The sequence below is a fragment of the Manis javanica genome, chromosome 4, assembly GCF_040802235.1.
Source record: "Manis javanica isolate MJ-LG chromosome 4, MJ_LKY, whole genome shotgun sequence".
Lineage (NCBI taxonomy): Eukaryota > Metazoa > Chordata > Mammalia > Pholidota > Manidae > Manis > Manis javanica.
Window position 1 is genome coordinate 50,298,791 of NC_133159.1, and position 25,404 is coordinate 50,324,194.

General features: G+C 37.1%; 1 protein-coding gene across 8 annotated transcripts in view; it reads left to right on the plus strand.

Annotated features, from left to right (window-relative positions):
* PATJ (PATJ crumbs cell polarity complex component) overlaps positions 1–25,404 on the plus strand; it is a 395,870-nt gene that overhangs the window by 47,702 nt on the left and 322,764 nt on the right. For all 8 annotated transcript variants that reach the window (XM_073234040.1, XM_073234044.1, XM_073234045.1 and 5 more), the window contains 4 exons: positions 3,668–3,744; positions 5,753–5,809; positions 15,443–15,577; positions 22,691–22,852. In XM_073234040.1, the coding sequence (XP_073090141.1) occupies positions 3,668–3,744; positions 5,753–5,809; positions 15,443–15,577; positions 22,691–22,852 (431 nt within the window). The remainder of the gene's footprint in view (positions 1–3,667; positions 3,745–5,752; positions 5,810–15,442; positions 15,578–22,690; positions 22,853–25,404) is intronic.

The following is a 25,404-nucleotide window of genomic DNA, read 5'->3' on the forward strand; positions in this document are numbered from 1 at the left end:
GTACTTACTGCCATTGCGGGCTTTAGATTCGTGGTTACCAAAGTTTCAAGGGCAGCTTCCTTACTATCTAAGAGTCTATCTTAACTCACTTGTACTATTTCAAACGTAATGAAAAGGTTCTTTTTTTCTCTCCTCTTTTTCTTCTTCCTCCTCCACTCTTTATTAGTTGTCATATTGTGTACTCTTTGTGTATCCCTTGACTAACTTTGTGGGTAGTTGATTTAATTTTGTATTTGCTTAGTAATTAATTGATCCACTTCCTTTACTGTGGTTTTGTTTTCTCTGGTGACAACTATATAGCCTTAAGAGCGCTTCCATCTAGAGCAGTTCCTTTAAGATACACTATCGAGATAGTTTGTGGGTGGTGAATTGCCTCTACTTTTGCTTATCTGGAAATTGTTTAATTTCTGCTTCAAATTTAAATAAAAATCTTACCAGGTAGAGTATTCTTGGTTGGAGGCCTTTCTGTTTCATTGCATTAAATATATCATGCCACTCCATTCTGGCCTGTGAGGTTTCTGCTGAGAAATCTGCTGATAGCCTGATGGGGTTTCCTTTATAAGTGGTTTTCATTTTCTCTTTCTGGCTGCTCCTTGTCCTTGATCTTTGCCATTTTAATTATTATATATATATTAGTGTTGTCTTCCTAGGGTTCCTTGTATTGGGAGATCTCTGCCCTTCCATGGCCTGAGAGACTCTTTCCTTGCCGAGATTGGGGAAGTTTTCAGTAGTTAGATATTCAAAGAGACTTTCTATCTCTCTTTCTCTTCTTTTTCTGGTACCCTTATAATGCAAATATTGTTCCATTTGGATTGGTCACACAGCTCTTATTATTCTTTCATTCCTAGAGATTATATGTGCCTCAGCTTCTTTGTTTTCCTGTTCTCTAATTTCTTTTTCATTTACTTTCTCCTCTACCTCATCTAATCTTCTTTTAAATCCCTCCATTTTATGTTTCATTTCAGATAGTGCATTTTTCAAAGTTTCTATCTCTTTGTTGAAGTCCACCCTGAGATCTTGAATATTTTTCTGTAGCTCTGTGAGCTTGTTTGTGACTTTTATTTTGAAATCTGTGTCAAGAAGATTGGTGATTTCTATTTCAGTGAGCCCTCTTTCTGGCATTTTACTTGTAGTTTTGTTTGGACCAATTCCTTTGCTGTTTGATTTTTTTAGTGTTTCCTATGGAAAAATAATTTTGTATAGGTGGCGCTGTCCCATGCCCAGAAGTTCCACTCTGGAGCTGCCAACCACCTGCAGCATTGGCAGAGGTCACTGACGAGTGGAACTGTTGCCTGCCAGGAGGAAAGAGCTCGTTGGAATGGCTTCCTGTCTTCTCAGCTGTAATGCCTGCCTCCACTGCCAGTTCCAGGGGGCCAAGCATGCTGGGTGGAGTCTTTGTGCTATGCCCCTGTAGCTGCTATAGGCAGGGCCATCCTCTGGCTGGCATGGTGTGATGGCAGGGCCAGAAGGTGAGGGGTCCTGTCACTACCAGGAGGAAGGAGTGGCAGGGTGCATACCACAGTGGGGGTGCCTCAGGGCTGTGCTGCCAGCCAGGGGTTTGAGCGTCTGAAGCCCCTGAGAGTTCCCAACCTGCTGAGCTGAGTGTGCCAGGATGATTTTGCCCATCTGCCCTTTCTTCTGAGCAGTGAGCTCTGTATAGTCTTTGCCCCTTTAGTGCCCCTCTCATGGCTGGGGAGTCTTTCAAACTGCCTCCCTGTCTTTTTTCCCATGTGGGCTGGTTGTGCATACCTGTTCTCCACAAGTGGCTGGAATCTCAGTCTCTCTGAATATTCTACCTGTCTTTGCTTTCCAACCTCACTAATTTCCAGAGCATCCATCGTGTAATGTGGGTTCATGCTCCCAGAGGAGATCTCCAGGACTGGGTGTTCAGCAGTCCTGGGCTTCTACTCCCTCCCTACTCTGTTTCTCTTCCTCCTGCCTGTGGGCTGGGGCCAGTTGGGGGAAGGCTTGGGTCCTGCCAGATCACAGCTTTACTACTTTATCCTTTTCTGTGAGGTCCGCTCTTTTTCTCCAGATGCAGGCAGTCTGTTCTTTAGACTTTGGGTCACTTTTTCAGGATTACTTGTATTTGCTCTATTTTTGTGTTTTTTATGTGATTTTAGGAAGAGGTTTGTGCCTCCATTCTTATGCCACCATCTTTATTCGAAATCCCCTATAATGCTGTGCTTTAAAACTCATTACTTACCATCTATGCTTTCATTGTATGAGTGAAAGGTAAAAATATAGTAAAAAGAATTGTAGGTAAACTATCATTTTATACATGTGTATGGTGTATCATCTTTAATGACATCATATTTTTTAAGCTTACAATTCAACCAACACATTGCAAATTGTGTTCAAATTAGTTTTAGCTTCCCAGATAAGAAGGTGCTATCTGGAGAAAATGTAATAGGCAAGTTGATAGAACTCTTTCAGTTCTTGTGGAAATGTTAACAGGAATAGGCACAAAGATGCAGAGTCCACACAAATGATTTTTTTATTTCTAGTAGGATCTTTGGTTAGTTATTCCTTAAATGTAATCTCGTGTGTAAGTTAATATCATTATTTCATGGATATTCTTTTGTAAATCTAGTAATTTAAATTCTTTAGTGTTCATTAGTCAGTCTCTGAAGTTAGCCTGTTTTACTTAATGAATGATTTATATTATATAATAAGCATTATATGCATCCAAGATGAGCTGTCTGTGCTGAAGACTGAAAGAGCTGATAAAGCAAGTTACATTTGATTTGAGACAGATGGTTATGTCCCTTGTGATATGTTCTGTGACTTGTCCAATCGTGACAAAATTGAGTTTTTCTTTAACTTAAAAAAAGGTGGAGTTTTGTTTATTTTCTGCTATTGCTATGCATATAAGTTGAAATGATAGTTTTAGTACTTTGACTTTTGCCTATTAGGCACTATTCAGACTACAGGCTATGTACTAAGCTTCTAGCTAAGATCGTATGAAGGACAGGCAGTACTTTTAATATCTGTTTTAGTCATTATTATCTTCCCTATGCAATAAAAACAATATTACACTCATGTAAGAAAATCATAAAAATATGATAACCAAGTAACCATGAAAGACCAAAGTTTCTATTATACTAAAGCTCATGCATCTCACTGGTGGAATTAAATCACGTAAGCCTTTACCTCTGCCCAAGGGAAAAATTTAACTGGATTGTATTGATATGCCTAGTTGATGGTAAAGGTATCTTGATAAGTTTTTATTTTTCCTGTGTGTGAGTGAAAGGTACTACTTTGAAGTGATTAACATTTAAATTAAATCCTTGTTTGTCTTAATATGTTATAAAACAAAGCTAGGTGGATTTTACTTATAATCTATAGGATGTTTACATATGAACTATATATAATTCAAATTTCATTTATAACTCACCATTTCCTCTTCCCTTTAAAATATTCCTTGAGAACAACATCCCCTTCATAATTTGGTCATAGCTGGTCTTTACATTTTGCTTTAGCCTTGCAAGTTACCTCTAATTTACTTTACCTCATAGAGCTAAGTTAATGCATTTTCCTTTTTATTCATTTCCCTTTTACTTACTGAAACTGCACTATTATTGAAGAATTTAGTAGTTCAGTATTCAAGATTTTAGCAGTGTATGGCTCACAGTAGCTTCAACATTTTTTTTTTTTTTAAATCCAGAAGGAGTCCTGTACTCTCAAGAAAATGAGCTGAAATCCAGATGGGAAAACCTACTGGGCCCTGACTATGAAGTAATGGTATGTTAAAATGTTCTAATAGAAAACACTAATGTTTCATGTCACTTCAAACTCTTAACACTACAACTTAAAGAAATCTAAGACTAGCTAGTCTGCCTGTATTTTTCCCTCCTGCCTTTCTTCCCTATTGGATCAATCAGTTGGTTTTCTCCCTCCCTGCCTTCCTCTTTCTTTTTCTCTCTTCCATTCCTTCTTTCTTTTTTTAACATTTTAAGCTGCAGGAACAGTTTAGGACTGCACACAAGTTTCAGTTATGTTTAGCAGACATTCAGTTCATTTTGAAAACATTTGAAAATCTTAGGAGAGAGTGGGCTTGCCTTTAAATTTATAACCTGTATCAGTTGCTTAAAATTGCTGGCATTTTTATGATTGCTTTTATGATCTGTTTGTTTTATTGTACAGTGTAAGGGCTATGGATATTAGTCCTATGTTTCACAGAGAATTTTACAGTTTTATGACAAAAGTGAAAGAATGATTATCAAATGTACTTGGGAGAACAGGAAGTCATTTAGGTTAGGTATTAGTTTATAGTGCCAGTGGTCCACTAGACTTCCTTTCACCTGTTATTAGATTCGTTGAGTAAGGGATTGATTACATTTCCCCATATGAATCTGCATGAAAGCAGAAAGCTGTGCTTAGAAAAGCCTCTACAGCGTTCACTAAATGCATTAGTAATAAAATATTCTGTTAAATTTCTATTGTCATTCACATTTTCTTACATATGTTTATCATTAGTACTTGGCTGGTTGGAGATTTCTTTCTCTTTTTGGTTCAACATGTACAGCCACTATCTATTATCAGAAAATTTCCAATGTCATTAAGATGAGTTAAAACGCATACTTGTTAACTTTGTACTCGCTGTCAGTCTTCATGAGCTACTGCTTCTTTACTTCAAAAATTTTGAATGCTTTTTGACATTAGGCTATCAGCTAGCAAATTATCTTTTTCACTATCCTGAGTGGTCTGAAGTCAAAATAATTTGGTGTACCATTATTTATAAATGGCCAGTTTTGTGATGGGCTCTTTTTTGTTAAAATTTCTTCCTCCTTGTAACTACCTTTCCAAGTTTATTTATCAGATGGTGAGGTCATAACAGAAGGGCTAGAAAGGAGACAGAATTTGCAGTTGGAAATTTAAAGTTACAGCTTCTTCATTGAGTTGTTGCCTGTTCAGAGGGATGAGGAGCAGAGAAGGGAAATCTGGCAAGATGAATGAATGCATGCCTTCATGCATGTACTCCGATGTTTATTTTCTTTTAGGGTCTACTTATCTGACATCTAGTACTTTTAGAAACTTTAATCGTATCATTGTTTAACTTATCCCCTCCCTCCCGATGCACTATATATTATAACGACTTAAGATGCAAATCATCAGTAAAATATTTTGCTTGCAAGGAATTCACTTCTATGGATGTCCACCACAGTAGCTTAGAGCAATAGTTTTAGGCCAAGATTAAAAGCTTTCAGTAGTCCATGAGATGCCCACCAGTCCAGGTCTTTCTATTTGTGCTGTTGCCAAGTGCTTGTCCTAGGGAAGTGGTTGATGTTGCTGTGGAAAGTCCAATGCTTCAGTTTTTCCAAACTAGGCTGACTTTACTAACTTTGCAAACTTTGTTTTAAGCTCTGAACCTAAAAGTAAAAATGACTATACTCTTGGTCTTGTTAAAAGAGTACAATTTTTATGGATTCAGTATAATGGAAGACTATATTAAAATTGTAGGGTCATGGATTAAAAAATATAGTATATATATGTATTTGCTAACACGTTCAACTTTTGAATATATTTGGAGGAAAGATTGCTGTGAAAAACATTAACAAAAAGCAAACATTCTCTGATAATTTTACATTATGTGTTGTACTTAGGGATTTTAGAAGTAGAGAAAAGAGATTAGACTGCAGGTAAAATGGAGTTATCAGTACATAGAATTTATAGACTTTTCAGAAAACCTAAGAAGAAATAAAGCTATACTTTTACAAATAATTGGGAATATTTTTTCTTGTAAATTTAGGTTGCTACTTTGGACACACAGATTGCAGATGATGCTGAATTACAGAAATATTCAAAGGTAAGTGTTTTATAAAGAACATTACCAGTTTTTCATTGTTTGAAGAACTTCCTCTAAGTTCTTGTCGAAGAAATGAAATTCATGCTGACCTGAAATTTCCAGAAGTAAGTCTTGGATGTTTTCTGGCAATTCAGTAGGTTCGCACTGTTAGGAAAGGTGATAGTTAGATAATCCCGGGAAGAGGGTAGGGTTCCTTGTTCCACTTCCAGAAACCAGAACCCAGGTTTAACTGCTTTGCCCACCTTCCAAGTAGCATGCAGAGTAATGTTATACAGTGTGCTCACTTTTCAGATAGTATAAGGAGGCCTTTAAAAATGTTTTCCTAAAAATCAAGACCACAAATATAGACAAAAAATGTTCTTCAGGTCCCTGATGTTTAAGGACATAAAAATGGTTTATCGGTAGTGTTTTTTCTTGAACTTAAAAAAATTTGTAGTGAGAGCTTTATTTCTAATGGGAAAATGCCAGAAGGTAAGTTTTACAGTTTCTTCCAACATTTTTAGTGTTCTCTCACTGCACATTAATTTTATACTTCCAAAGCAGTGTATTTGACTTTCTAGGTGGCTTTCTCAACAAATGATGAGAAAGGGAAGGTTTTCTTGACTGTATAATTTCAGAAGTTAACACTGTCATCCTACATGGGTATATGGGCTGAACCCAGCTTAAACTCTGCTGTCACATGCGGCCTTCGAAATGAGTTTTCTGGGTCCCATGTGGGTTTCACAAGAAATTCTCTAGATAGTTCCACCATTTCCTTCTTTGAATATTTGTCATGAGTATTTTTCTTCCATAATTTTATATTACATGTGCTGTTACTTTATAGGTTTGGATTTTTAAGAGTGACACTATATTTCTTTCCTTCTGAGATAACCTGCAATTTGAGTCCTTCCCTTGCTGTGCCTGTGTGGGCCAACTGACCAAGCTTTCCTCAGATGTGCAATATAAAAGCAGCATGGACAACTTATAGTTAATATTAAACTATTTTCAAAGTCATCTTTACATTAGAGTAGTCACTAATGACTAATGCCCTCCAAATGTCTTGAGAGGGATTTAATTCAAAGTGAAAGTAGGAAATATAAATACCTTACCAAACATCAATTGTTATTAATTGCTACGGTATAGTTACTGATTACATGGGGTCTGGAGCCATGTTGCCTGAGTTCAAATTTTGTTTTATCTTGTTCTCTAGCTTGGGAAATTATCTAAACTCTATGTCTCAGTTGCCTAGAAAAAGGAGATATTAATAGATTAATATCTATCTGGTGGGAAGTATAGGAACTAAATATAATGTGCCAAGAATACTTGCAAGCACATAGTAGGATGTTGTTATTATTTTTATTATTATTCATAAGGATCAGTGATACTTTTCCCTAAAATTATTTACACCAAACTCTTAGATATTGGATATTTTCTATTTACCTGTCTTCCAGTTTACTAAATTTCCTTTACCTAATCTGCTCTAAAGTCCATCTATTGAGTCCTTAATTTTAGTTCTTAAATTTTTCTATTCTGGAATTTGTTTTATTCATTTTTAGATTATAATTCTTTGGTGGAATTCTCAATTAAAAAAATATTTCCCATCTTTCCATTTCTTGAATGTATTAATCATAGCTTATAAGAACTTGAAAGAATCAATTCTAGAATCAGGATCAAACTTGGATATGTTTCTGTTGTTTGATGTTTTCTCTTGTTATGGTGATTTGGTTCTCTCTTTCAACATCCTATAATTTGATTGAATATCCAGTATTTTGTATGACAACTACAAAAGGCTTCAGATGATATTATGAGCTATTATGAGAGTCTGTCCAGAAGACTCACTCTTCTTCTAGTAAGCAGATTTTGTGGGGGGTGACAGGCAGGAGTGAGGGATAGGTGTGGGCATGGGTAATCATCTCTGAGACAAGGCAGTTCTGATAAGGTTCAGACTCTGTCTGGTTTGCCTTTGCTCCTAAGATGTAGCCTTCCAGAAATTCCCCATGAGTCTGGGGTGTTTACCAGTTGCCTCTCTCTGGTAGGACTTGAACTCCACTTCTATCTCCTAAGTACTTTGGAGCTGTGAAATCTTTCCTTTGCTCTTCAGAGGTTTCCTGATTAGCTTGCAGCTTCCTTGCACATAAAGCTTTAACACTCAAGAGATGTCTTTGGGAGAAACACTCCTTAGCTCAGACTTAGTTCATCATGCAGTTCAGCTTTAGTTATCTGTCCTTCTACATTTGAAGCCATAAGACCCTGTATCATCATATTCTATAATAAGTAAAAAAAGATAATACCACACTTTGTGTACATCTTAAAGAATGTTACTGTCCTTTTTTAGGCAGAAGGTGCTCTCTCTCAACCTTTATTCCCTAGTTGCTTGCCACCAGTCTTAATAATTTTATTTTCTTTCTTGATCAATTTCTATGCAATGTATATATTTGTATTCAGCAACTCTGGTATAAAGGTGTAGAAAGGCTTTGAGTCAAACAGACTTCTAGAATCACCTCTTAGAAACTCACCAGTACATTCAGCTGTGCATTCATTCATTCATTAAATATTTATTATTATATACTCTGTGCCAGGTCCTCTTCTAGGTGCTGGGGTTTCAGAAAAGAACAAAGCAGAAAAAAATCCCTGCCTTGTAGAAGTTACATTTTAGTTGGGGAGATAGAAAATAAGTAAGTTAAGTAACCTAGATAGTATGAATGATACGTGCATGCAGAATATTAAGGCAGGGAAGATGGATAAGGAATTTAGAACAGTGTAGGTTTGCAGTTGTAGATATCGTGACTAGGGAAGGCTTCATTAAGAAAGAGACATTTGAGGAAACACTTTAGGAGGTGAAATAAGCAATCTAATTCTTCTACAGAATATGAATAATACCTGTGTTGTAGAAGATTAAATAAAATGTATTTAATATGTGTCTTACTTCATATAGCTCAGAGCCAACACCTAAGAAATGTTCAGTAAGTGGTGGTTTGTGTCCTGATTGTATGTTTCTAGTACCTTTAGTCTCTGACCTATTAAGGCTCCTTTAAAAAAAAATAAGCTATTTAAAAACATTTAATTATTTAATTGAAATTTTGTTTTGGCAAGGTTTTTTACTTTTTAAATTTTTTGCACTGTAAGAGTCACTTGTAATTGCACTATTTTCTTATATTTAGTTATTACTTGTATATGTTTACATATTTGTAGCTAGTATATGTATCCTTTTGTGTAATATATGTATGGGAGAAAGAAGGGATGTATACTTTTTCCACAAACATTATCATACATGTTTGCTTATTTTGTACAGAGATTTCTTAATTTAAAATGTCCATAGGTTATTTATTTTAGTGAGCCAAAATTTTTTAAAATCCCTTTATAATTTAGAGTTTAGTTATTAACTCAGTAGCTTCTCATGTCTCCCTATAACATGTAAAGGACTTTAGCCTATCAAAGCCATTTATAAATGAGGTTATTGAAGTTTGCATAGGTTGAATGACTCACCTCAAATTACATAGCCACTCCATAGTAGCAGAGGCTGGTTGCAGGTTAGAATGCCTTCATTCATTCCTGAAATATTTACTGAGCTCCTACTGTAAACCAGACACTGCCACCAACTGTTGGAAACAAAACAGAAAAGGTCCTTGCTCTCATAAAGCTTAGCTTCTGGGCTTGGGTAGAGGCATGATGAACAAGTAAAAAATAACTTGGTAAGATAGTTGTAGGTTGTAAGAACTCACGCAAAGGAACACACAGGATGATGAGAGCATAACTGGGAAGGCCACTTTAGAGACAGAGACAGCGACAGCTCAAGTCCTTCTAAGCTCAGTTTTGAAGTTAAAAATCCGGGGAGGTAAGGAACAGGTGAGTGGTAGGTACAACAGCCCTGTGGCGGGGGGGATGTCCAGTGTGAGGGAGGAATGGAAGTTGTTTTGCTTCAGAATGTCTGGGTCAAACTTTATGCAGACCAGGATGTTGTTAAATGAGCTGGTGAGGAAAACCAGGGGCTACAGGGCTTTGAATCCATGGTGATAAGCCTGGCTTTATTCTCAGTGCCGGGTAGCACCATGGAAGGTTTTAAGTGGGGCAGTGTCAAGATCTGAGGTTAAGGATGTAGGTTTTTCCTCTTTCCCATCAGCCTTATGATTAGGACAGTCATGTTTCATGGATATAGCTGGTGATTCTAGGACCTAGCTGTCTTTAGGTGGTCACTTGGTTTACCACCCTGTAGCCACCATTCTTGAAGGGATGCATCTTCATATATTACAGGCCAGTGTTAATAGATACTGTTTTCTTTTGAGGTGGATGGAGTTGTGCAGAAAGAGGGAGGTGAAAGCAAATTACACTGGCTCAAGCATTAGCTGCACTGCTTCTACGAAGCCGTTAATTATGACACAAGAAGAGTTTTCCCGCATCTGGACAGACTTGCATGTCTAGAAATGGCTTTCTTGGCAAGTGTTTACTATAAAGATAATCACAGCACTGTGAGGGAGAAGCAGTAAGCTCATTCCAGTGACCTTTCTGCTGGCTGTCAATTGTAATATGAAGTGAACATTAGTAATGTCCCCAACATGGGAAACAAAAATACTAGGTTCTGTTCTCTGGTTTTGACAAGACAGACTAACACATTTGGCTTTCTTTCCTTTCTAAATTATTTGTAGGCATTGGGTTGTACTGGGCCAGTGCAGTAGTGTACCACTTGGTTACCAGGGTTGGTTCTTTGCTTTTACATGCATTTCCTCCTGTATTTCTCACAGTTACCCTGTTGGCTAGCAGCTCTTTCCTCCTTTCCATTTTTAATATGTGGAGACTGAGTGTCAGGCAGCTAAAGTGACTTGCCCAAGATCAGATGCAGCTAGTAAGTGGCAAAATAAGAAATAAATCAAGGATTAGGAGCCTGTGGCATTCATTTTTCTTTTGAACTGATAATATTTGGACAAGACATAGTATTAAGAAGTTACAGAAGTATGTGCTGCAAGAAATGTTTGCCTTCCATCCCAGCCCCCTTGTTTACCTTCCCAGAGGTAACAACTGATAAAGGTTCTTAAGTGTGTGAATTTGTGCTTTGTGGTCTCTTTCTGAGTGAAGAACACAAGACAGAGAATCCAGTAGCTATAGTAGCAGAGGACCTCTACTAGGGCAGGTGGCTTAATCAGGTACATCAGAGGAGCTTTTTCAAATACACATACCTGTTTTTTTCCTCCCAACCAATATTCTGATTCTGTAGGTTTGGGGTGAGGTCCCTAAAGGAAATTGTGATCCTTTCCTTGTCTTACTCCATTGGGAATTATTGTTCAGGTAATACTAACATGCCTTATATGTATGAAAGAAGGTGGATGTTACTTCCTCAGAACGGATGAAGGAGGTTTATTGGGAGGATGGCATTTGATGTATACTCTGAAGAATGGGTTTGGATAAATAACAGTGGATATTCCGGGTTGAGGAAATACCAAGAGCAAAGGTAGAGTCATAAGAGCAGAATGTTAAATCAGATGTCAGAAGTTCAGGTATCATTTGGGCCAGGCAGGTACCATCAGTGATAAATGGCAACTGATGCTTGACTCTGGCAATAGGAGAGAACCTGCAGTATATTTCTGTACAAGAGAGTACATAGAGTGTATTTTCAGACTATTCAGAATTATAGATGGGTGAAAAAACTAGTATAAATCAAGCTCTAATTGATTTATTGTCTTGCACAACCTCGGAGTGAACACTCCTAGCTTTGGAGGCCATTATGCTGTGTTTCACCATTAGTTTAAAAATTGTAGCCACATCCTTGGAAAGTTTGTTTTGTATTTATGGTAAACTTAGTAACTCCCCCAATCTTTAAAGATAAATGGCTATTTAACATCTTTATTTTGTGTGTGTGTGTGTGTGTGTGTGTGTGTGTGTGTGTGTGTGTGTGTGTATTACAGGAACCAATTTTGGGGTTCTTTCTGTTCTGTTTTGAGTTCCACTTTCTTAGAAGCACATACTCCCATCCCACTGACATCTATTCCTCTCCAGAAGTTTTCTTTCCTCCCTAGAGTAACATCATTTATATTCCCACTTGAGCATTTTGGTATCCTGTTTTAGGGTCCTAAAAGTTAAGCTTTTAACAAAATGAATGAGCTGTGATTTGTTTCATGACAGGTCTCTCCACTCAGGTTGAAGGCCTCTAGCTTTCTTGATCTCATTTGATCTTCACCATTTTAGCACTGTCAATAAATCACATAGTGGTCACACTTCCCTTGTGTCCTTTATTCGTCATGTCAGGATCATGAAAATTCTGCTGCTCATTAACTTTGTCAATTTAAATAGGACCCCTTGCAAAGCACATTGAAAAAGCATCAAAAAGCATAACATGCACTGTGTGTGAAAGCATCAATCATCTTCTGTGGCACCCACTGCTGTCATTATAGCACTCTCTGCTCTCTAAGAACACAGAATACCGAAGGGGTGGACAACTGAAAGAGACAAATGAAATGGTTGATTTGTTTGGTTGCTAAATGCAGCTGGGACAGGTAATTAAACAGTCCTGCTCCTGCAGAGAAGCCTGCAGCACTGTAACATGACGTCTCAGAAACCCAGCTGTACTCAGATTTAGATTCAGAACTAATATTAGGTAGGCCTCTTTCAGATTGACAGGTTTCGTAAACATCATTTCTGGTTTATTTGTTCAGCATGATTGAAGATGGAGCATGTGCGTTTTATTCTCTGTTTAAGTTTCTAGGGAGTGTGTGGTATGTATAAGTATCTGGGGGTCTAGCCTAGAAGGGCATAGTCCAGTGTCCGGCAAGGCAAGGATTCCATGAGTAAGCCTCTGCTGGTCCTCAGTGCTCCCGACGTATTCCTGACTTTAGCTGTGCCGTCGGGGTGGGGCCTGGCAGTCCACCATGTGAATATATAGGATTAGTAATTCTATTAGTAAAGAATTCCTAGTAAAGGGGGCTGGAAGGAGAGATTGGAATCAGTTCCCTCCTCAACCTTCGAGTTTTATTTATTTATTTATTTAATCCTTTAATTTTTTTATGGGAGTATATTATTAAGTAAGTAGCCAAGATCTGTGGGTACAGCAATGTCTTTGTTTTAATTTGGGCACTTCTATGCAGAAATTGTTACCATCATCTACTCAGCTGCTCAAAAATTTATCAGTTATCATTTTTACTCACCTTCTGCAGGCAGTGGCCCATCAGGTTCTTCCTGGGGCTGACTCATTCTTACTCTTCAAGCCTCACCATAGATGTCCCCATCTCTGAGAAACCTACTCTGACCAACTTGCCCAAATGCCACCAGTTGTGTCTGATGTCTTAACCTAGATTAGTTCCTTCATAGAACTTACCACAATTAGTTGAATTATTTACTTGTTTGCTTATATCTGCTTGCTCTCGTGCTTGTTTATTGTCTCTCTTCCAACACTAGATGTTAGTACCATGGGGGTAGAGACTGTTTCATTCACCCTATAATTCCAGTTCATAACTCAAGTCCTTGCACATAGTTTACACCCTATTACATGCTGGATTTCATGTTCAAACTGGATTGTAGGTCCATAGTATGCTGGTAAATTTCTAGCTCTCAAAAAAAAAACAGCCCCAATTTGTAGTGTGTACTGATATCTGTAGTGTAATTAGTCCCACCATGGCAAATTTCATGCTACCAAAAGGACATCACTGAACAGTGAGTTGATAATTGATTGACATTGGCACTTCATTGGTGCAGGTTTCTGTGGTGTATCCTATTTAATTACCCAGCCCTGCTGCATTTAGCAGCTAAACAGATCAACCATTTCATTTGTTTTTTTCAGTTGTTTACATTTTAGTATTCTCTAAGTTCTTAGGTTGAGTCTTTCCACCAACATGTGTAACAGATAGAAGCCACTTCAAGAATATAGATAAAATGTAAAAATAATTAGGAGGTAACAGATTTTGAGTACTTATTATATTTATTTTTAATCAGATTTTAATTGTAACCATATACAATTTAATTTTTAATAAAGGTTATATTTAAAAACTGGCTTTCAAAATTCCTGAAAATTGTACAACCTGCTCTAATAAGCAGGCTTCAGCACACCACTGGAGATGACCTTTGGGTGGACCCAGTGACCACTCTCTGCCCTAGTGTTTGCCTCATAGATAATGGGAGGAAGAGAGTTGACAGGAATGGATGGGTAAACTCTTATTACAGAAACATTTGACTGAGAGTTCTTATTCACCTTTTACTACTAAAGAAAATAACACTCATATCTCCTTCTGCTTGATATATATGATTTGGTACAATGACTAGATGAGAAAGTGAGCTGGCAACAGTGGGAAATAAAGAAATCACAGAGTAAGGACAAGACTAAACAAAATATTAACCTTCCATTTAGAGTGCTGGGATATCTTATTGCCAGAAATGGTTGTAGATCCTACAGTGCTTCACGATCAAGAGCACTTAATTTTCAGAAAATTAGCCCAGGTCTAGAAGTCTCTTATGCCTATTTTAAGTCTTGAGGTCTTAGTTAGCAAGACTGCTTGCCACTTCACATTTGTCTCTGTGTCTGTAGTGGGATGGAAATAAGCCCCAGATGCAGCAAGGCCTTGGGGACTCTGGGGACCCAGAGCCGATGACTAAGTGGAGGTGACAAGCTCAGAGATAGGGATCACGGAGAACAGGAGGGAAGGAGCCGTGCTGTGCATCCATTGCCACCTTGTGTAGGGATTTCTCCTTACCAGGCATAGTTAGAGGCAGGCCTGGCAAGTTTAGATAAATAGACTATTGACATAAGAGATGCAAGTCATAATTAGCACCATTTACCATATTTGAATTTATACAGCCACAACAAGAAATCATTAGCTCCACCTTTAAAAGTCAAGGGAATGGAGTTTAGGGAATGCCTTTGACCTTTACAACCCACAACACTAAGACACTCATATCTTTTCTTTGACATTGACTGGAGTTTCTTAACCCTTGACTCATATCTGAGCCCATATGTATTGTTTTAAGCCAATGGCTTCCATCCTAGAGTGGAATAATGATTGCCATCCTTATTACACACCTATGTCTCCCTCAAAATCGAAAATTGTTTGCACTTGAGTTGGTTAGATGGAAAAGGACTTCTTGAGGGAGGTACCATCTTTCAAGGATTAGTTCAAATAACATTCAGTGAGCCCATGTTTAGTGCCTGGTACTATTCAGAGTCTGAGATTATAGAGAGAAAGGATAAAGACTGCACTCAAGCAAGGGGAACAACCAAGACAATAGGAATTTTAAACACAGTACGTTGTGAGCTGTGATAGGGTCCCCAGAAAGAGGTGCATTAACTCAGATACCAGGAAGGGCTTCATGGAAATAAGATCATACAGGGGAGCTAGAATGTTCTGGAGGGTGGGAAGCTCTGCAGAAAAGTAAAACACAGAATACGTAACTATAGAAAGTTTGGAGTGCCTGTTACGTAGAATTGAAAGCAGGATTTAGTAAGTGAATTTCTTCATTCCTAGGGATTCTGACAGGAAAAGTAGAGTGAGAACAAGAAGACAAATGACTTTGTATTTCCATGGCTTGTTTTCCTGTTCTTGTCCTCTTTCGGGATCTGATTCAAGAGGTTTGGTGATCTGATTCAAGAAGTGGTGATTTTGTGTCAAAATAATATTTGATGGAGGATTGATGGATATGACCTTGTCCTGTTTGATGTTATTCTGTGTTTTGCTACAGCTGCTGCCCATTCACACTCTGAGGCTTGGCATGGAAGTGGATTCCTTTAATGGGCACCATTATATCTCTTCAATTGCTCCAGGTGGTCCTGTTGATACACTGAACCTCCTACAGCCAGAGGATGAGATTCTTGAGGTACAATTTATGAGGGGAAAAAAGACATAGCAAGAATTTCTAAGTTCTAGGGAAATGTGTTCTCACCAGAAATCTACTGAATCACATTATCACCAATGCCAGTGTACTGTGAGCCACTTAGACTGAAAAATATTTGGTGACTGTAGCTGCAATGCTGTGTTGTATACTTGAAAGCTGCTGAAAGAGTCGATCTTAAGTGTTCTCACCACACACACATATGCAGTGCTAACTATGTGAAGTGATAGGTGTGTTAACTAACCCCACTGTGATAATCATTTCACAATATATATGTATATCAAACCATCACATTGCACACCTTAAACTTAACACAGGGTTATATGTCAATTATGTTTCATTAAAACTGGAAGAAATAAAGACAAAAAAAAATAACTAACAGCTAATGTAATGGCAAAGGAAGTAGATAATATGCTTTCAGTTCATTTTCCCCATCTTTTGGGAATCCTGGGATGTCTTTTAAATGCTTATTTAAATGATTGACTAAGAAAGAGACTAATGTCCTAGTTTAGTTTGATCACATAATTCTTTTTTTTTTTTTTTAAGCAAAATTCTTTTTAAGAATCTAATAATCCCTGACCCTGGTTTGTAACACATAGTCACATTTATTTGCAGGCTTTGTTGATTATTTCTAATAAGGAAATAATTTTGTTACTATTTCTAATATGTTTGTGAGCTGGACAACCTCAGGCTTATATACTGCTGACAGGTTTTCAGATCGTCTCCAAGGGTCTCCTCTCCTACACATAACAGTCTCTAGAGAGCTCACTCAGGCTCCCTGGGCTCTTTCAACCAGAGCAATTCTAGAGTACTTCTGCTTTGACATGCCTCTCTTGAGAGACTTTTTTAGATTGGAAAGTTCTGTAGCTAACACACCAAACAAACCAAACAATATTGAAACACTGAATTTTATAGATAAGATAATTAGGCATTAACTACTTATATTTTTCTTTTCTTTTCTTTTATTATTTTTTTTATTAAGGTATGATTGATATACACTCTTATGAAGGTTTCACATGAGAAAACAATGTGGTTACTACATTTACCCATATTATCAAGTCCCTACCCATACCCCAGGCAGTCACTGTCCATCAGTGCAGCAAGATGCCACAGATTCACTATGTGCCTTTTCTGTGCTACACTGTTCTCCCCATGATCCCCCACACCATTTGTACTAAACATAATACCCCTCAATCCCCTTCACCTTCCCTTCCCACCTGCCCTCCCACATCCCTCCACTTTGGTAAACCACTAGTTCATTCTTGGAGTCTCTGAGTCTGCTGCCATTTTGTTCCTTCAGTTTTGCTTCATTGTTATACTCCACAAATGAGGGAAATCATTTGGCATTTGTCTTTCTCCACCTGACTTATTTCACTGAGCAAAATGTCCTCCAATTCCATCCATGTTGTTGCATATGGTAGGATTTGTTTCTTTCTTACGGCTGAATAGTATTCTATTGTGTATATGTACCACCTCTTCTTTTTCCATTCATCTACTGATGGACACTTAGGTTGCTTCCATATCTTGGCTACTGTAAAAAGTGCTGCAATAAACATAGGAGTGCATATGTCTTTTTGAATCTGAGAAGTTGTATTCTTTGGGTAAATTCCCGGGTCAAATGGTATTTCTATTTTTAGTATTTTGAGGAACCTCCATATTGCTTTCCACAATGGTTGAACTAGCTTACATTCCCACCAGCAGTGTAAGAGGGTTCCCCTTTCACCACATCCTTGCCACCATTTGTAGTTGTTTGTCTTTTGGATGGTAGCCATCCTTACTGGTGTGAGATGATATCTCATTGTGGTTTTAATTTGCATTTCTCTGATGACAAGCGATGTGGAGCATCTTTTCATGTGTCTGTCGGCCATCTGAATTTCCTCTTTCTGAATGTCTCTTCATATGCTCCGCCCATTTGTTAATTGGGTTATTTGCTTTTTGGGTGTTGAGGCGTATAAGTTCTTTATATATTTTGGATGTTAACCCCTTGTCAGATATGTAATTTACAAAAATATTCTCCCATACTGTAGGATGCATTTTTGTTCTGTTGATGGTGTCCTTTGCCATACAGAAACTTTTTAGTTTGATGTAGTCCCGTGAGTTCGTCTTTGCTTTTGTTTCCACTTGAGGATATGTGTTCAGGAATAAGTTGCTCATGCTAATATTCAGGAGATGTTTGCCTATGTTGTGTTCTAAGAGTTTTATGGTTTCATGACTTACATTCAAGTCTTTAATCCATTTCCAGTTTACTTTTGTGTATGGGGTTAAACAATAATCCAGTTTCATTCTTTTGCATGTAGCTGACCACTTTTGCCAACACCAGCTGTTGAAGAGGCTGTCATTTCCCCATTGTATGTCCATGGCTCCTTTATCATATATTAATTGACTATATGTGGTTGGGTTTATATCAGGGCTCTCTAGTCTGTTCCATTGGTCTATGGGTCTGTTCTTGTTCCAGTACCAAATCGTTTTGATTACTGTGGCTTTGTAGTAGCACTTGAAGTTGGGGAGCATAATCCCCCCAGTTTTATTCTTCTCAGGATTGCTTTGGCTATTTGAGGTCTTTTGTGGTTCCATATGAATTTTAGGATGATTTTCTCTAGTTTGTTGAGGAATGCTGTTGGTATTTTGATAGGAATTGCATTGAATCTATAGATTGCTTTAAGCAGAATGGCCATTTTGACAATATTAATTCTGCCTATCCATGAGCACAGGATGTGTTTCTATTTATTGGTATCTCCTTTAATTTCTCTCATGAGTGTCTTGTAGTTTTCAGAGTATAGGTCTTTCACTTCCTTGGTTAGGTTTATTCCTAGGTATTTTATTCTTTTTGATATAATTGTGAATAGAATTGTTTTCCTGATTTCTCTCTCTTCTAGTTCATTGTTAGTGTATAGGAATGCCACAGATTTCTGTGTATTAATTTTGTATCCTGCAACTTTGCTGAATTCAGATATTAGATCTAGTAGTTTTGGAGTGGATTCTTTAGGGTTTTTTATGTACAATATTATGTCTGCAAACAGGGACTGTTTAACTTCTTCCTTACCAATCTGGATGCCTTTTATTTCTTTGTTTTGTCTGATTGCCGTGGCTAGGACCTCCAGTACTATGTTGAATAGAAGTGGGGAAAGTAGGCATCCTTGTCTTGTTCCTGATCTTAAAGGAAAAGCATTCAGTTTCTCACTCTTAAGTATAATGTTGGCTGTGGGTTTGTCATATATGGCCTTTATTATGTTGAGGTACTTGCCCTCCAAACCCATTTTGTTGAGAGTTTTTATCATGAATGGATGTTGAATTTTGTCAAATGCTTTTTCAGCATCTATGGAGATGATCATGTGGTTTTTGTCCTTCTTTTTGTTTATGTGGTGGATGATGTTGATGGATTTTCCAGTGTTGTACCATCGTTGCATCTCTGGAACAAATCCTACTTGATCATGATGGATGATCTTTTTGATGTACTTTTGAATTCGGTCTGTTAATATTTTGTTGAGTATTTTTGCATCTATGTCATCAGGGATGGTGGTCTCTAGTTTTCTTTTTTTGTGGTGTCTTTGCCTGGTTTTGGTATTAGAGTGATGCTGCCCTCGCGACTGGAAATATTCCGTCTTCTTCTACTCTTTGGAAAACTTTAAGGAGGATGGGTATTAGGTCTTCACTAAATGTTTGATAAAATTCAGTGGTGAAGCCATCTGGTCCAGGAATTTTGTTCTTATGTAGTTTTTTTGACTACCTACTTTTATACACTGATAGAATAATGGTGTTCATGTTTTCTAATTTCCGTTTCACCTTTTTTTTTTTCAAATACACCACACTACTTCCTAAGCTAAAAAAGGATGTGGGGAATGGTCACATTTAGAGAAGGCTTTGCAGAAGAGAGGATCCACAAAGAGACCTAGATTGGGTTTAATAGTACCAACATAGTATACTTAGCCAATATTAGTATCTCATGGGCCTTGATTCTTTCTAAGAAATGACAAGGATAGCAAATAGGTTTCTTTTGGGTGCAACTGCAATTTTAGCAGTTGTCTGCCCACCTAGAGGATTAGCATATTGAGAATTCTGTGCCACATTTCAAGGTCAGAGGGAAAGGTGCCAAATCCAGCATAAGCATGGGAGGGCAATGTGTTGGAGTCCTGTTTTAAGATGTAGTAAATTATTTATTTTAGAGGTGTCAAGGAATGATATTGGGATGCTTATCACAGATTAAAGCCCTATGTTTTACTACATGATTTATGGTTTTGTTTTGTTTTTGATGCTGAGATCATGTTCTTCTCTTCTGATTGACAGGGCACATAGCAAAGCTTTTTTGGATATTGCACATGAGAATCTGTAGATTGGATGTCATTTCTATAAAATGTAGTTGCTAGGTATTGAGAAATGAGATATGTTTGTTTGGAGCTGTAGAAGTATAAGTAAAAACCCCTTTTTGTGGTAAAAATATATATACATAAGATTTACCATTTTAACCATTTTTAGTATACAGTTCAGGAGCATTAAGTGTAATTTGCAACTTTTATGTAGTCGTTGATAAAGAAGTATTGGCTGGATCTGAGTACAGCGAGTACAGATGATCCCAGTATCAACTGAGTCCTCTATGCCTTAACCAGGATTAGAATCCGATAGACCTTCTACCTTATAATAGAGTATGATATAATAAGATATGAAAATGTTTTGAATTCTTAAGTATAAATTTCTGGTGACAGAATGGGATAGAAAAAGAAGCATGGATTTAGTAGTCAGAAAGAGCTGCTTCTCTTTCTGAATTTACCACAACTTAACCATGTATCCCTAAGCATGTCATTTAACTTTTTTGAGCATCAGTTTCTTCATCCATAAATGCCTACTTCACCATCTGTTTGTGAGGGTCTAATGGAATATTGTCCATGCAACTATAAAGCATTATCTCACTGTGAGATATTGGCAGTATATCTCTGTGAAAAGGCATTAACGAAGTTTATGGGATGGGATTGAATGAGATAATATAGTGGGAAAATACTAGTACAGTATTATGTACTCTGCAAATATGTAATGTGTGTATGAATATTTGAGGTTTGACAAGTACTTAAGAGGGTCTAAAGTTGAAGGGCCTAGAGAAATACTGTGAACTCTAAAATAAAAATTGCCTCTGGATAGCCGAATATAGAAACAGAAAAAATGTCTGTAAAGTTAGCCAAATAAACTTCTGAGCTTAAAGTGTGTTTGTGTGTATGTGTTTAATGTACTCCTTAGAGCTTAAAACCAGAAACACAAATATGCTTTGGGGTTAGAACATTGTGCCAAGTCTCAGCCCAGAGCTGCTATTTACAGCAGCCATAAATCCCCTTAGAGAGGAGTTGGTAATGGGAAATGTGACCAATCCCTTTAGTGATAAAGAGTAGTGAGGAGGACTACCAGGCACTGCTATAATAATTGGAGACAATTCAAATGAATAAATAATGAGCTAGTAAATATTTAAATGTGCTCCAAGATAAAAACCTGAAAAGTGATTTTCTAATTTGTTGAAGTAATGTGAAACACAAATACTTGTATATGGGTGAAATTACTGCTTTGATTGTGTCCGCTTGCTTTATTTTCAGTGTAGGTTACTATGCATCTGGGTGACTTTAGAATGTTCTGTGCTTGTTGCACTGGTTGGCACCTTGGACCTGGTGGGACAATGATGTGTACTCCCCTGCCCATTTTTGTGTGAAGATTTACTTTTAGGTCTTCCAAGGAAAATCTTTCATCTGCTGCTGAATTCGTCTGTCCCTTGGATTCCTTTCATCAGTCATGCATCTTGGGAGACATTGTTTACTTTTCTACTAGGGCTAGCTCCCTGAAGCACATATGGGTCTCTCTACTCTGCAGTGATTTCTTTGTAAATAATTAAGAGGCAGGGAGATTATGTCTGGCCCGGTGGCTAAGTGCTTGGTATGGTACGGGCCCAAGAGTGGTTCCAAGGGATGATTGACTTGGAGCTCAGACCGCTCCTGAAAGGATGCTTCCAACAACCCCTGATGCTCTTATTCTCTGAGCAGTGACAGATTTTATGGAAAGGTTCCTCCCCGGAAAGTCAGCCTTGACAGTTACCTGGACATTAGCACTACCCCTGTCAGAAATTAATGCCAGACCAGAAATTTCTTTAAACCTAATAATGCTGCTGAACCCTCCCAGGAAGGTAGGAGTCAGATGTGAAAAGATTATTTGTTGCCTGGATTATGTTTATGCCTCAGCTTTTTGGGAGTAGCACACAGAAAACTTTTAGTGACTTTTAGTCCAAACTGAGAGAGCTCCTTGAGCTAAAGTCATATATATGAAAAATTAGTCTTATCTAAGTCATCTTTGGTGCAAAATATAGTTATCATGCACTAAAAATAATATGAAATTTAGATAATTTTTGGTGGTAAGTGTTAATCATCAATAAGGAATAGTTGGTTATCTTTTTGTTCTTTTAAATATGTGAGACACATGTATAATTTGAAGACATTTCCTGTATTTGATGGCTGTGTCAGCAGAACATGTAAGATTAGAACTGATGTAAAGTTATATTTCTTTTCTTTAGAAGTGATTTTTTCTAAGATGGTATTAAAAGTTTATGGAATGTGAAAGAAAATTGTGAACTGATAACTAAATTTTGACAGCTCAGTATCTAAGATTTTGTTACCTATGCCTTATAAGTTGGGCAGTTTTAACAGCTTTAAAATTAGTGTTAATATTTATAGCAATCTTCTTATGAAATGCAAAGGCATAAAGAAATGGTCTCAGGAGGCTGTAAATGACATTTAGTGTGTTTTTGGAGAGAGAGGTAGAAGCAGATGAGAATACAACATTGGAAAAGCCATGGAGGTCTGAAAAATCAGGCAGATCACTTACCTAGTTGTCATGTGCACACATTTTACACTTTGTTTCCAAAATTCAACAAAGGTTTAGCTTTAATTTTTATAAATTTTAAGGACTTCTAATGTTTTTAGTTACTACTGAATAATATGGTTACCTATAGGGCCTTTGTTTACAGGGAAAATTAAATTATATTCTGTTTTCATTTTGATAGATTAATGCAAGCGAGAGATTTTTTCTTTTTTCACTGGGGCCCCAATTCTGACTTATCCCATGTCTTTCTAGGTCAATGGTGTGCAGCTCTATGGGAAATCTCGCCGGGAAGCAGTCTCCTTCCTTAAAGAAGTTCCACCCCCCTTCACCTTGGTTTGCTGTCGAAGGTTTTTTGATGATGAAGCCTCTGTAGATGAACCAAGGACAGCTGAAGCCTCTCTTCCTGAGATGGAGGTACTAGATGAGTATATTGTGGTTCTCATAGGAATTCCCATTCATCAAGGATGCCCCGAAGAGTATATTATGATATGATGGAGGGGAACAAATTTCCTTCCTTTTTTATTTGACTACAGTAGCTTTCAGGCAACAATGCATAGCTTTTCAAATTGTTACTTTTCATTTAACATCATAAAACTTCCCTTCTTTTTTTCTTCTTTGTTTTTACTTGAAATGTTGCTGGCATTAATGAGCATGCACTTTGATTTTTAGAGAACCTTTTTGTAGTGATTGCCTGGGCTCATTATTTTTGGCTCCCAGTTCAGTTCAGTTTACCCTAATAAGTTTAAGATATTGGTGAGTGTTGAATATCCAATGGACTTCCCTTTTTCAGATCCCTAAAAATATGATGTATGACCAATTTTGAAGTGAGTCTAAAAATTGCTGTAAAAGCCTTCAGAAGGTTAGAGAATAAAATTATACTTTCTGTTCTCTTGTAACTCTTTTTTAAAAAGGACATTGTAATTAGGAAAACAATTTTAAGCACATGTTTTGCCATCTTATGCTATTTGTAAGCCCATTTTTTATGATATCTTACCCCCTTTCCAGACTCATAGATTGTAATGCCATTAACACAAGTTATATACATGGGCCTTCCCTTTTACCTGCCTATATTCTGAATTTCAAGATACATGGACCCTAATTATGTCTCAGCCACTTAATGATTGTGAGTCTTTGAGCAAATAACTTGAATTTCTGTTCATATTCTTCCTCTGAAAATAGGGAAATGTATAGTTCTGAGCCACCTCATCAGTTTGCATAACAAGGAAATGAAGTGATATGTGTAAAGTTCTTAGTACAATGTCTTATACATGGAAAATGTTCAGTCAAGTCAACTGTAGCTCTCCTTGCCTCCTCCAGTTCACCCATCTGTGTTTTCTGATTTCCCAAGGTACATATGAGTCTGGCACTGTTTTATATCACATATATTTTAGTGTATATGAAGCTTTGTTTTTACAGGAGTATTGTCAGCTCCTGTGGGCAGATGTCATCCCTTAAAATTATTTTGTCTCTCATAGTGTTGTTATTCTGTACTGGATATATAAAAAGTGCTTAGGAAATTATTGTTTAGTGATTGAAAACCTTTTTTAACGTTTATCTTTGGTAAAATGTATTTCAAGGGAAGGACTTGAATGCTACACTTTTGTGATTCTTGCTATCTTTACTAAAATTAAATGTGGGTGATGGCTTACCTCTAAAGTTGATAAAATGCCTTTAATCTAATCTTATAGAGTGTGTAAATCACCAACCCAACTTGCTGACTCTATGCTCCCATCTGTCACACTTCACCACAATGGGTAAACAACAGCTTTAAATTATGGTAAATGCCAGCCTTGCTGCCCATTAGTTGATTGCTTTCCATTCTGTAAATACAGGAGTTATGCAGAATTGATTGTATTAAAGTGATATATTTCAGATTGGAGTATTATATCGTATATATCTTGGATGCATTGAAATTTCTATAAACTTGGGTTTTGTAATTATATGTGTTTTTTTTTTTTAATCCTGACTCTCTTTTCTTTTGTATTTTCATTTATCCCCATACCATCTTAGGTTCTTAAATCCTATCTGGTTAGGCAGCTCAACCAAAATTCTAGTGCTTATTAATCAGTGAGAGTACTAAATACCCCAGTAAAACATCAGTCATTGTATTAGCCATTGGTACTTTACTTTTTATTGGAGGGTATAAGTTTTCTTTTTATTTCCTTACATTAGGCTGATATATACTGAGGTTATTGATCTAGAATGTGCCCACTAATTTGAAGTTTTGTAATTCAAGAACCCAAAAATTGCTCCTATGTTTAGATTCAACCCACCATGCATTGAGTATTGACTTTTCATGCCCTGTGGAGACAGTTTGAGACCTGAATCAACTCTAATTTTTAATTTTACACACACACACACACACACACACACACACACACACACACACACACACACACACACACACATTATCTATTAGCTATGGTGCCTTACTTTTCCATACTAAAGGGGTTCCTCCCCTGACTTTGATTCCATTAAATGGGTTTTCTTATCCAGGTCACTCAAAATTATGTCTGTAGGAATGATGCACTTGCATTTTATTTGCAAAGATCACCTTAAGTTTTAAGAAGTCTGCCTTTAAAAATTATTTAGTTTGTACCTTTATTAAAAAAGAGTTTCATGGAAAACCTACTCAAAGATGGATGATTCATTAATGTATTGAACAAATATTTATTGAGTGTCTACTATGAACTAGGCAGTATTGTGGGTTGAGCAAATAACTATGGTTAAATTCTGTGATAGCCAGCACTCTTTCCATTCTAGGCAGGATTTTGTTAGTTGCTGGAGCTAAGAAGAAAAAGGAAACAATTCTTGAGATTCAGATAGAAGTTCACAGTATTTGGGGGATGGTAAATCTTATGGAAACAACAATATAGTACTATAAATAGTATAAAAATGGAAGATTAAAGCAGCTATTCCCTTTCTGCATAGCTGAGTCATTGACCCCCTATCACTTAGCTTCCTAG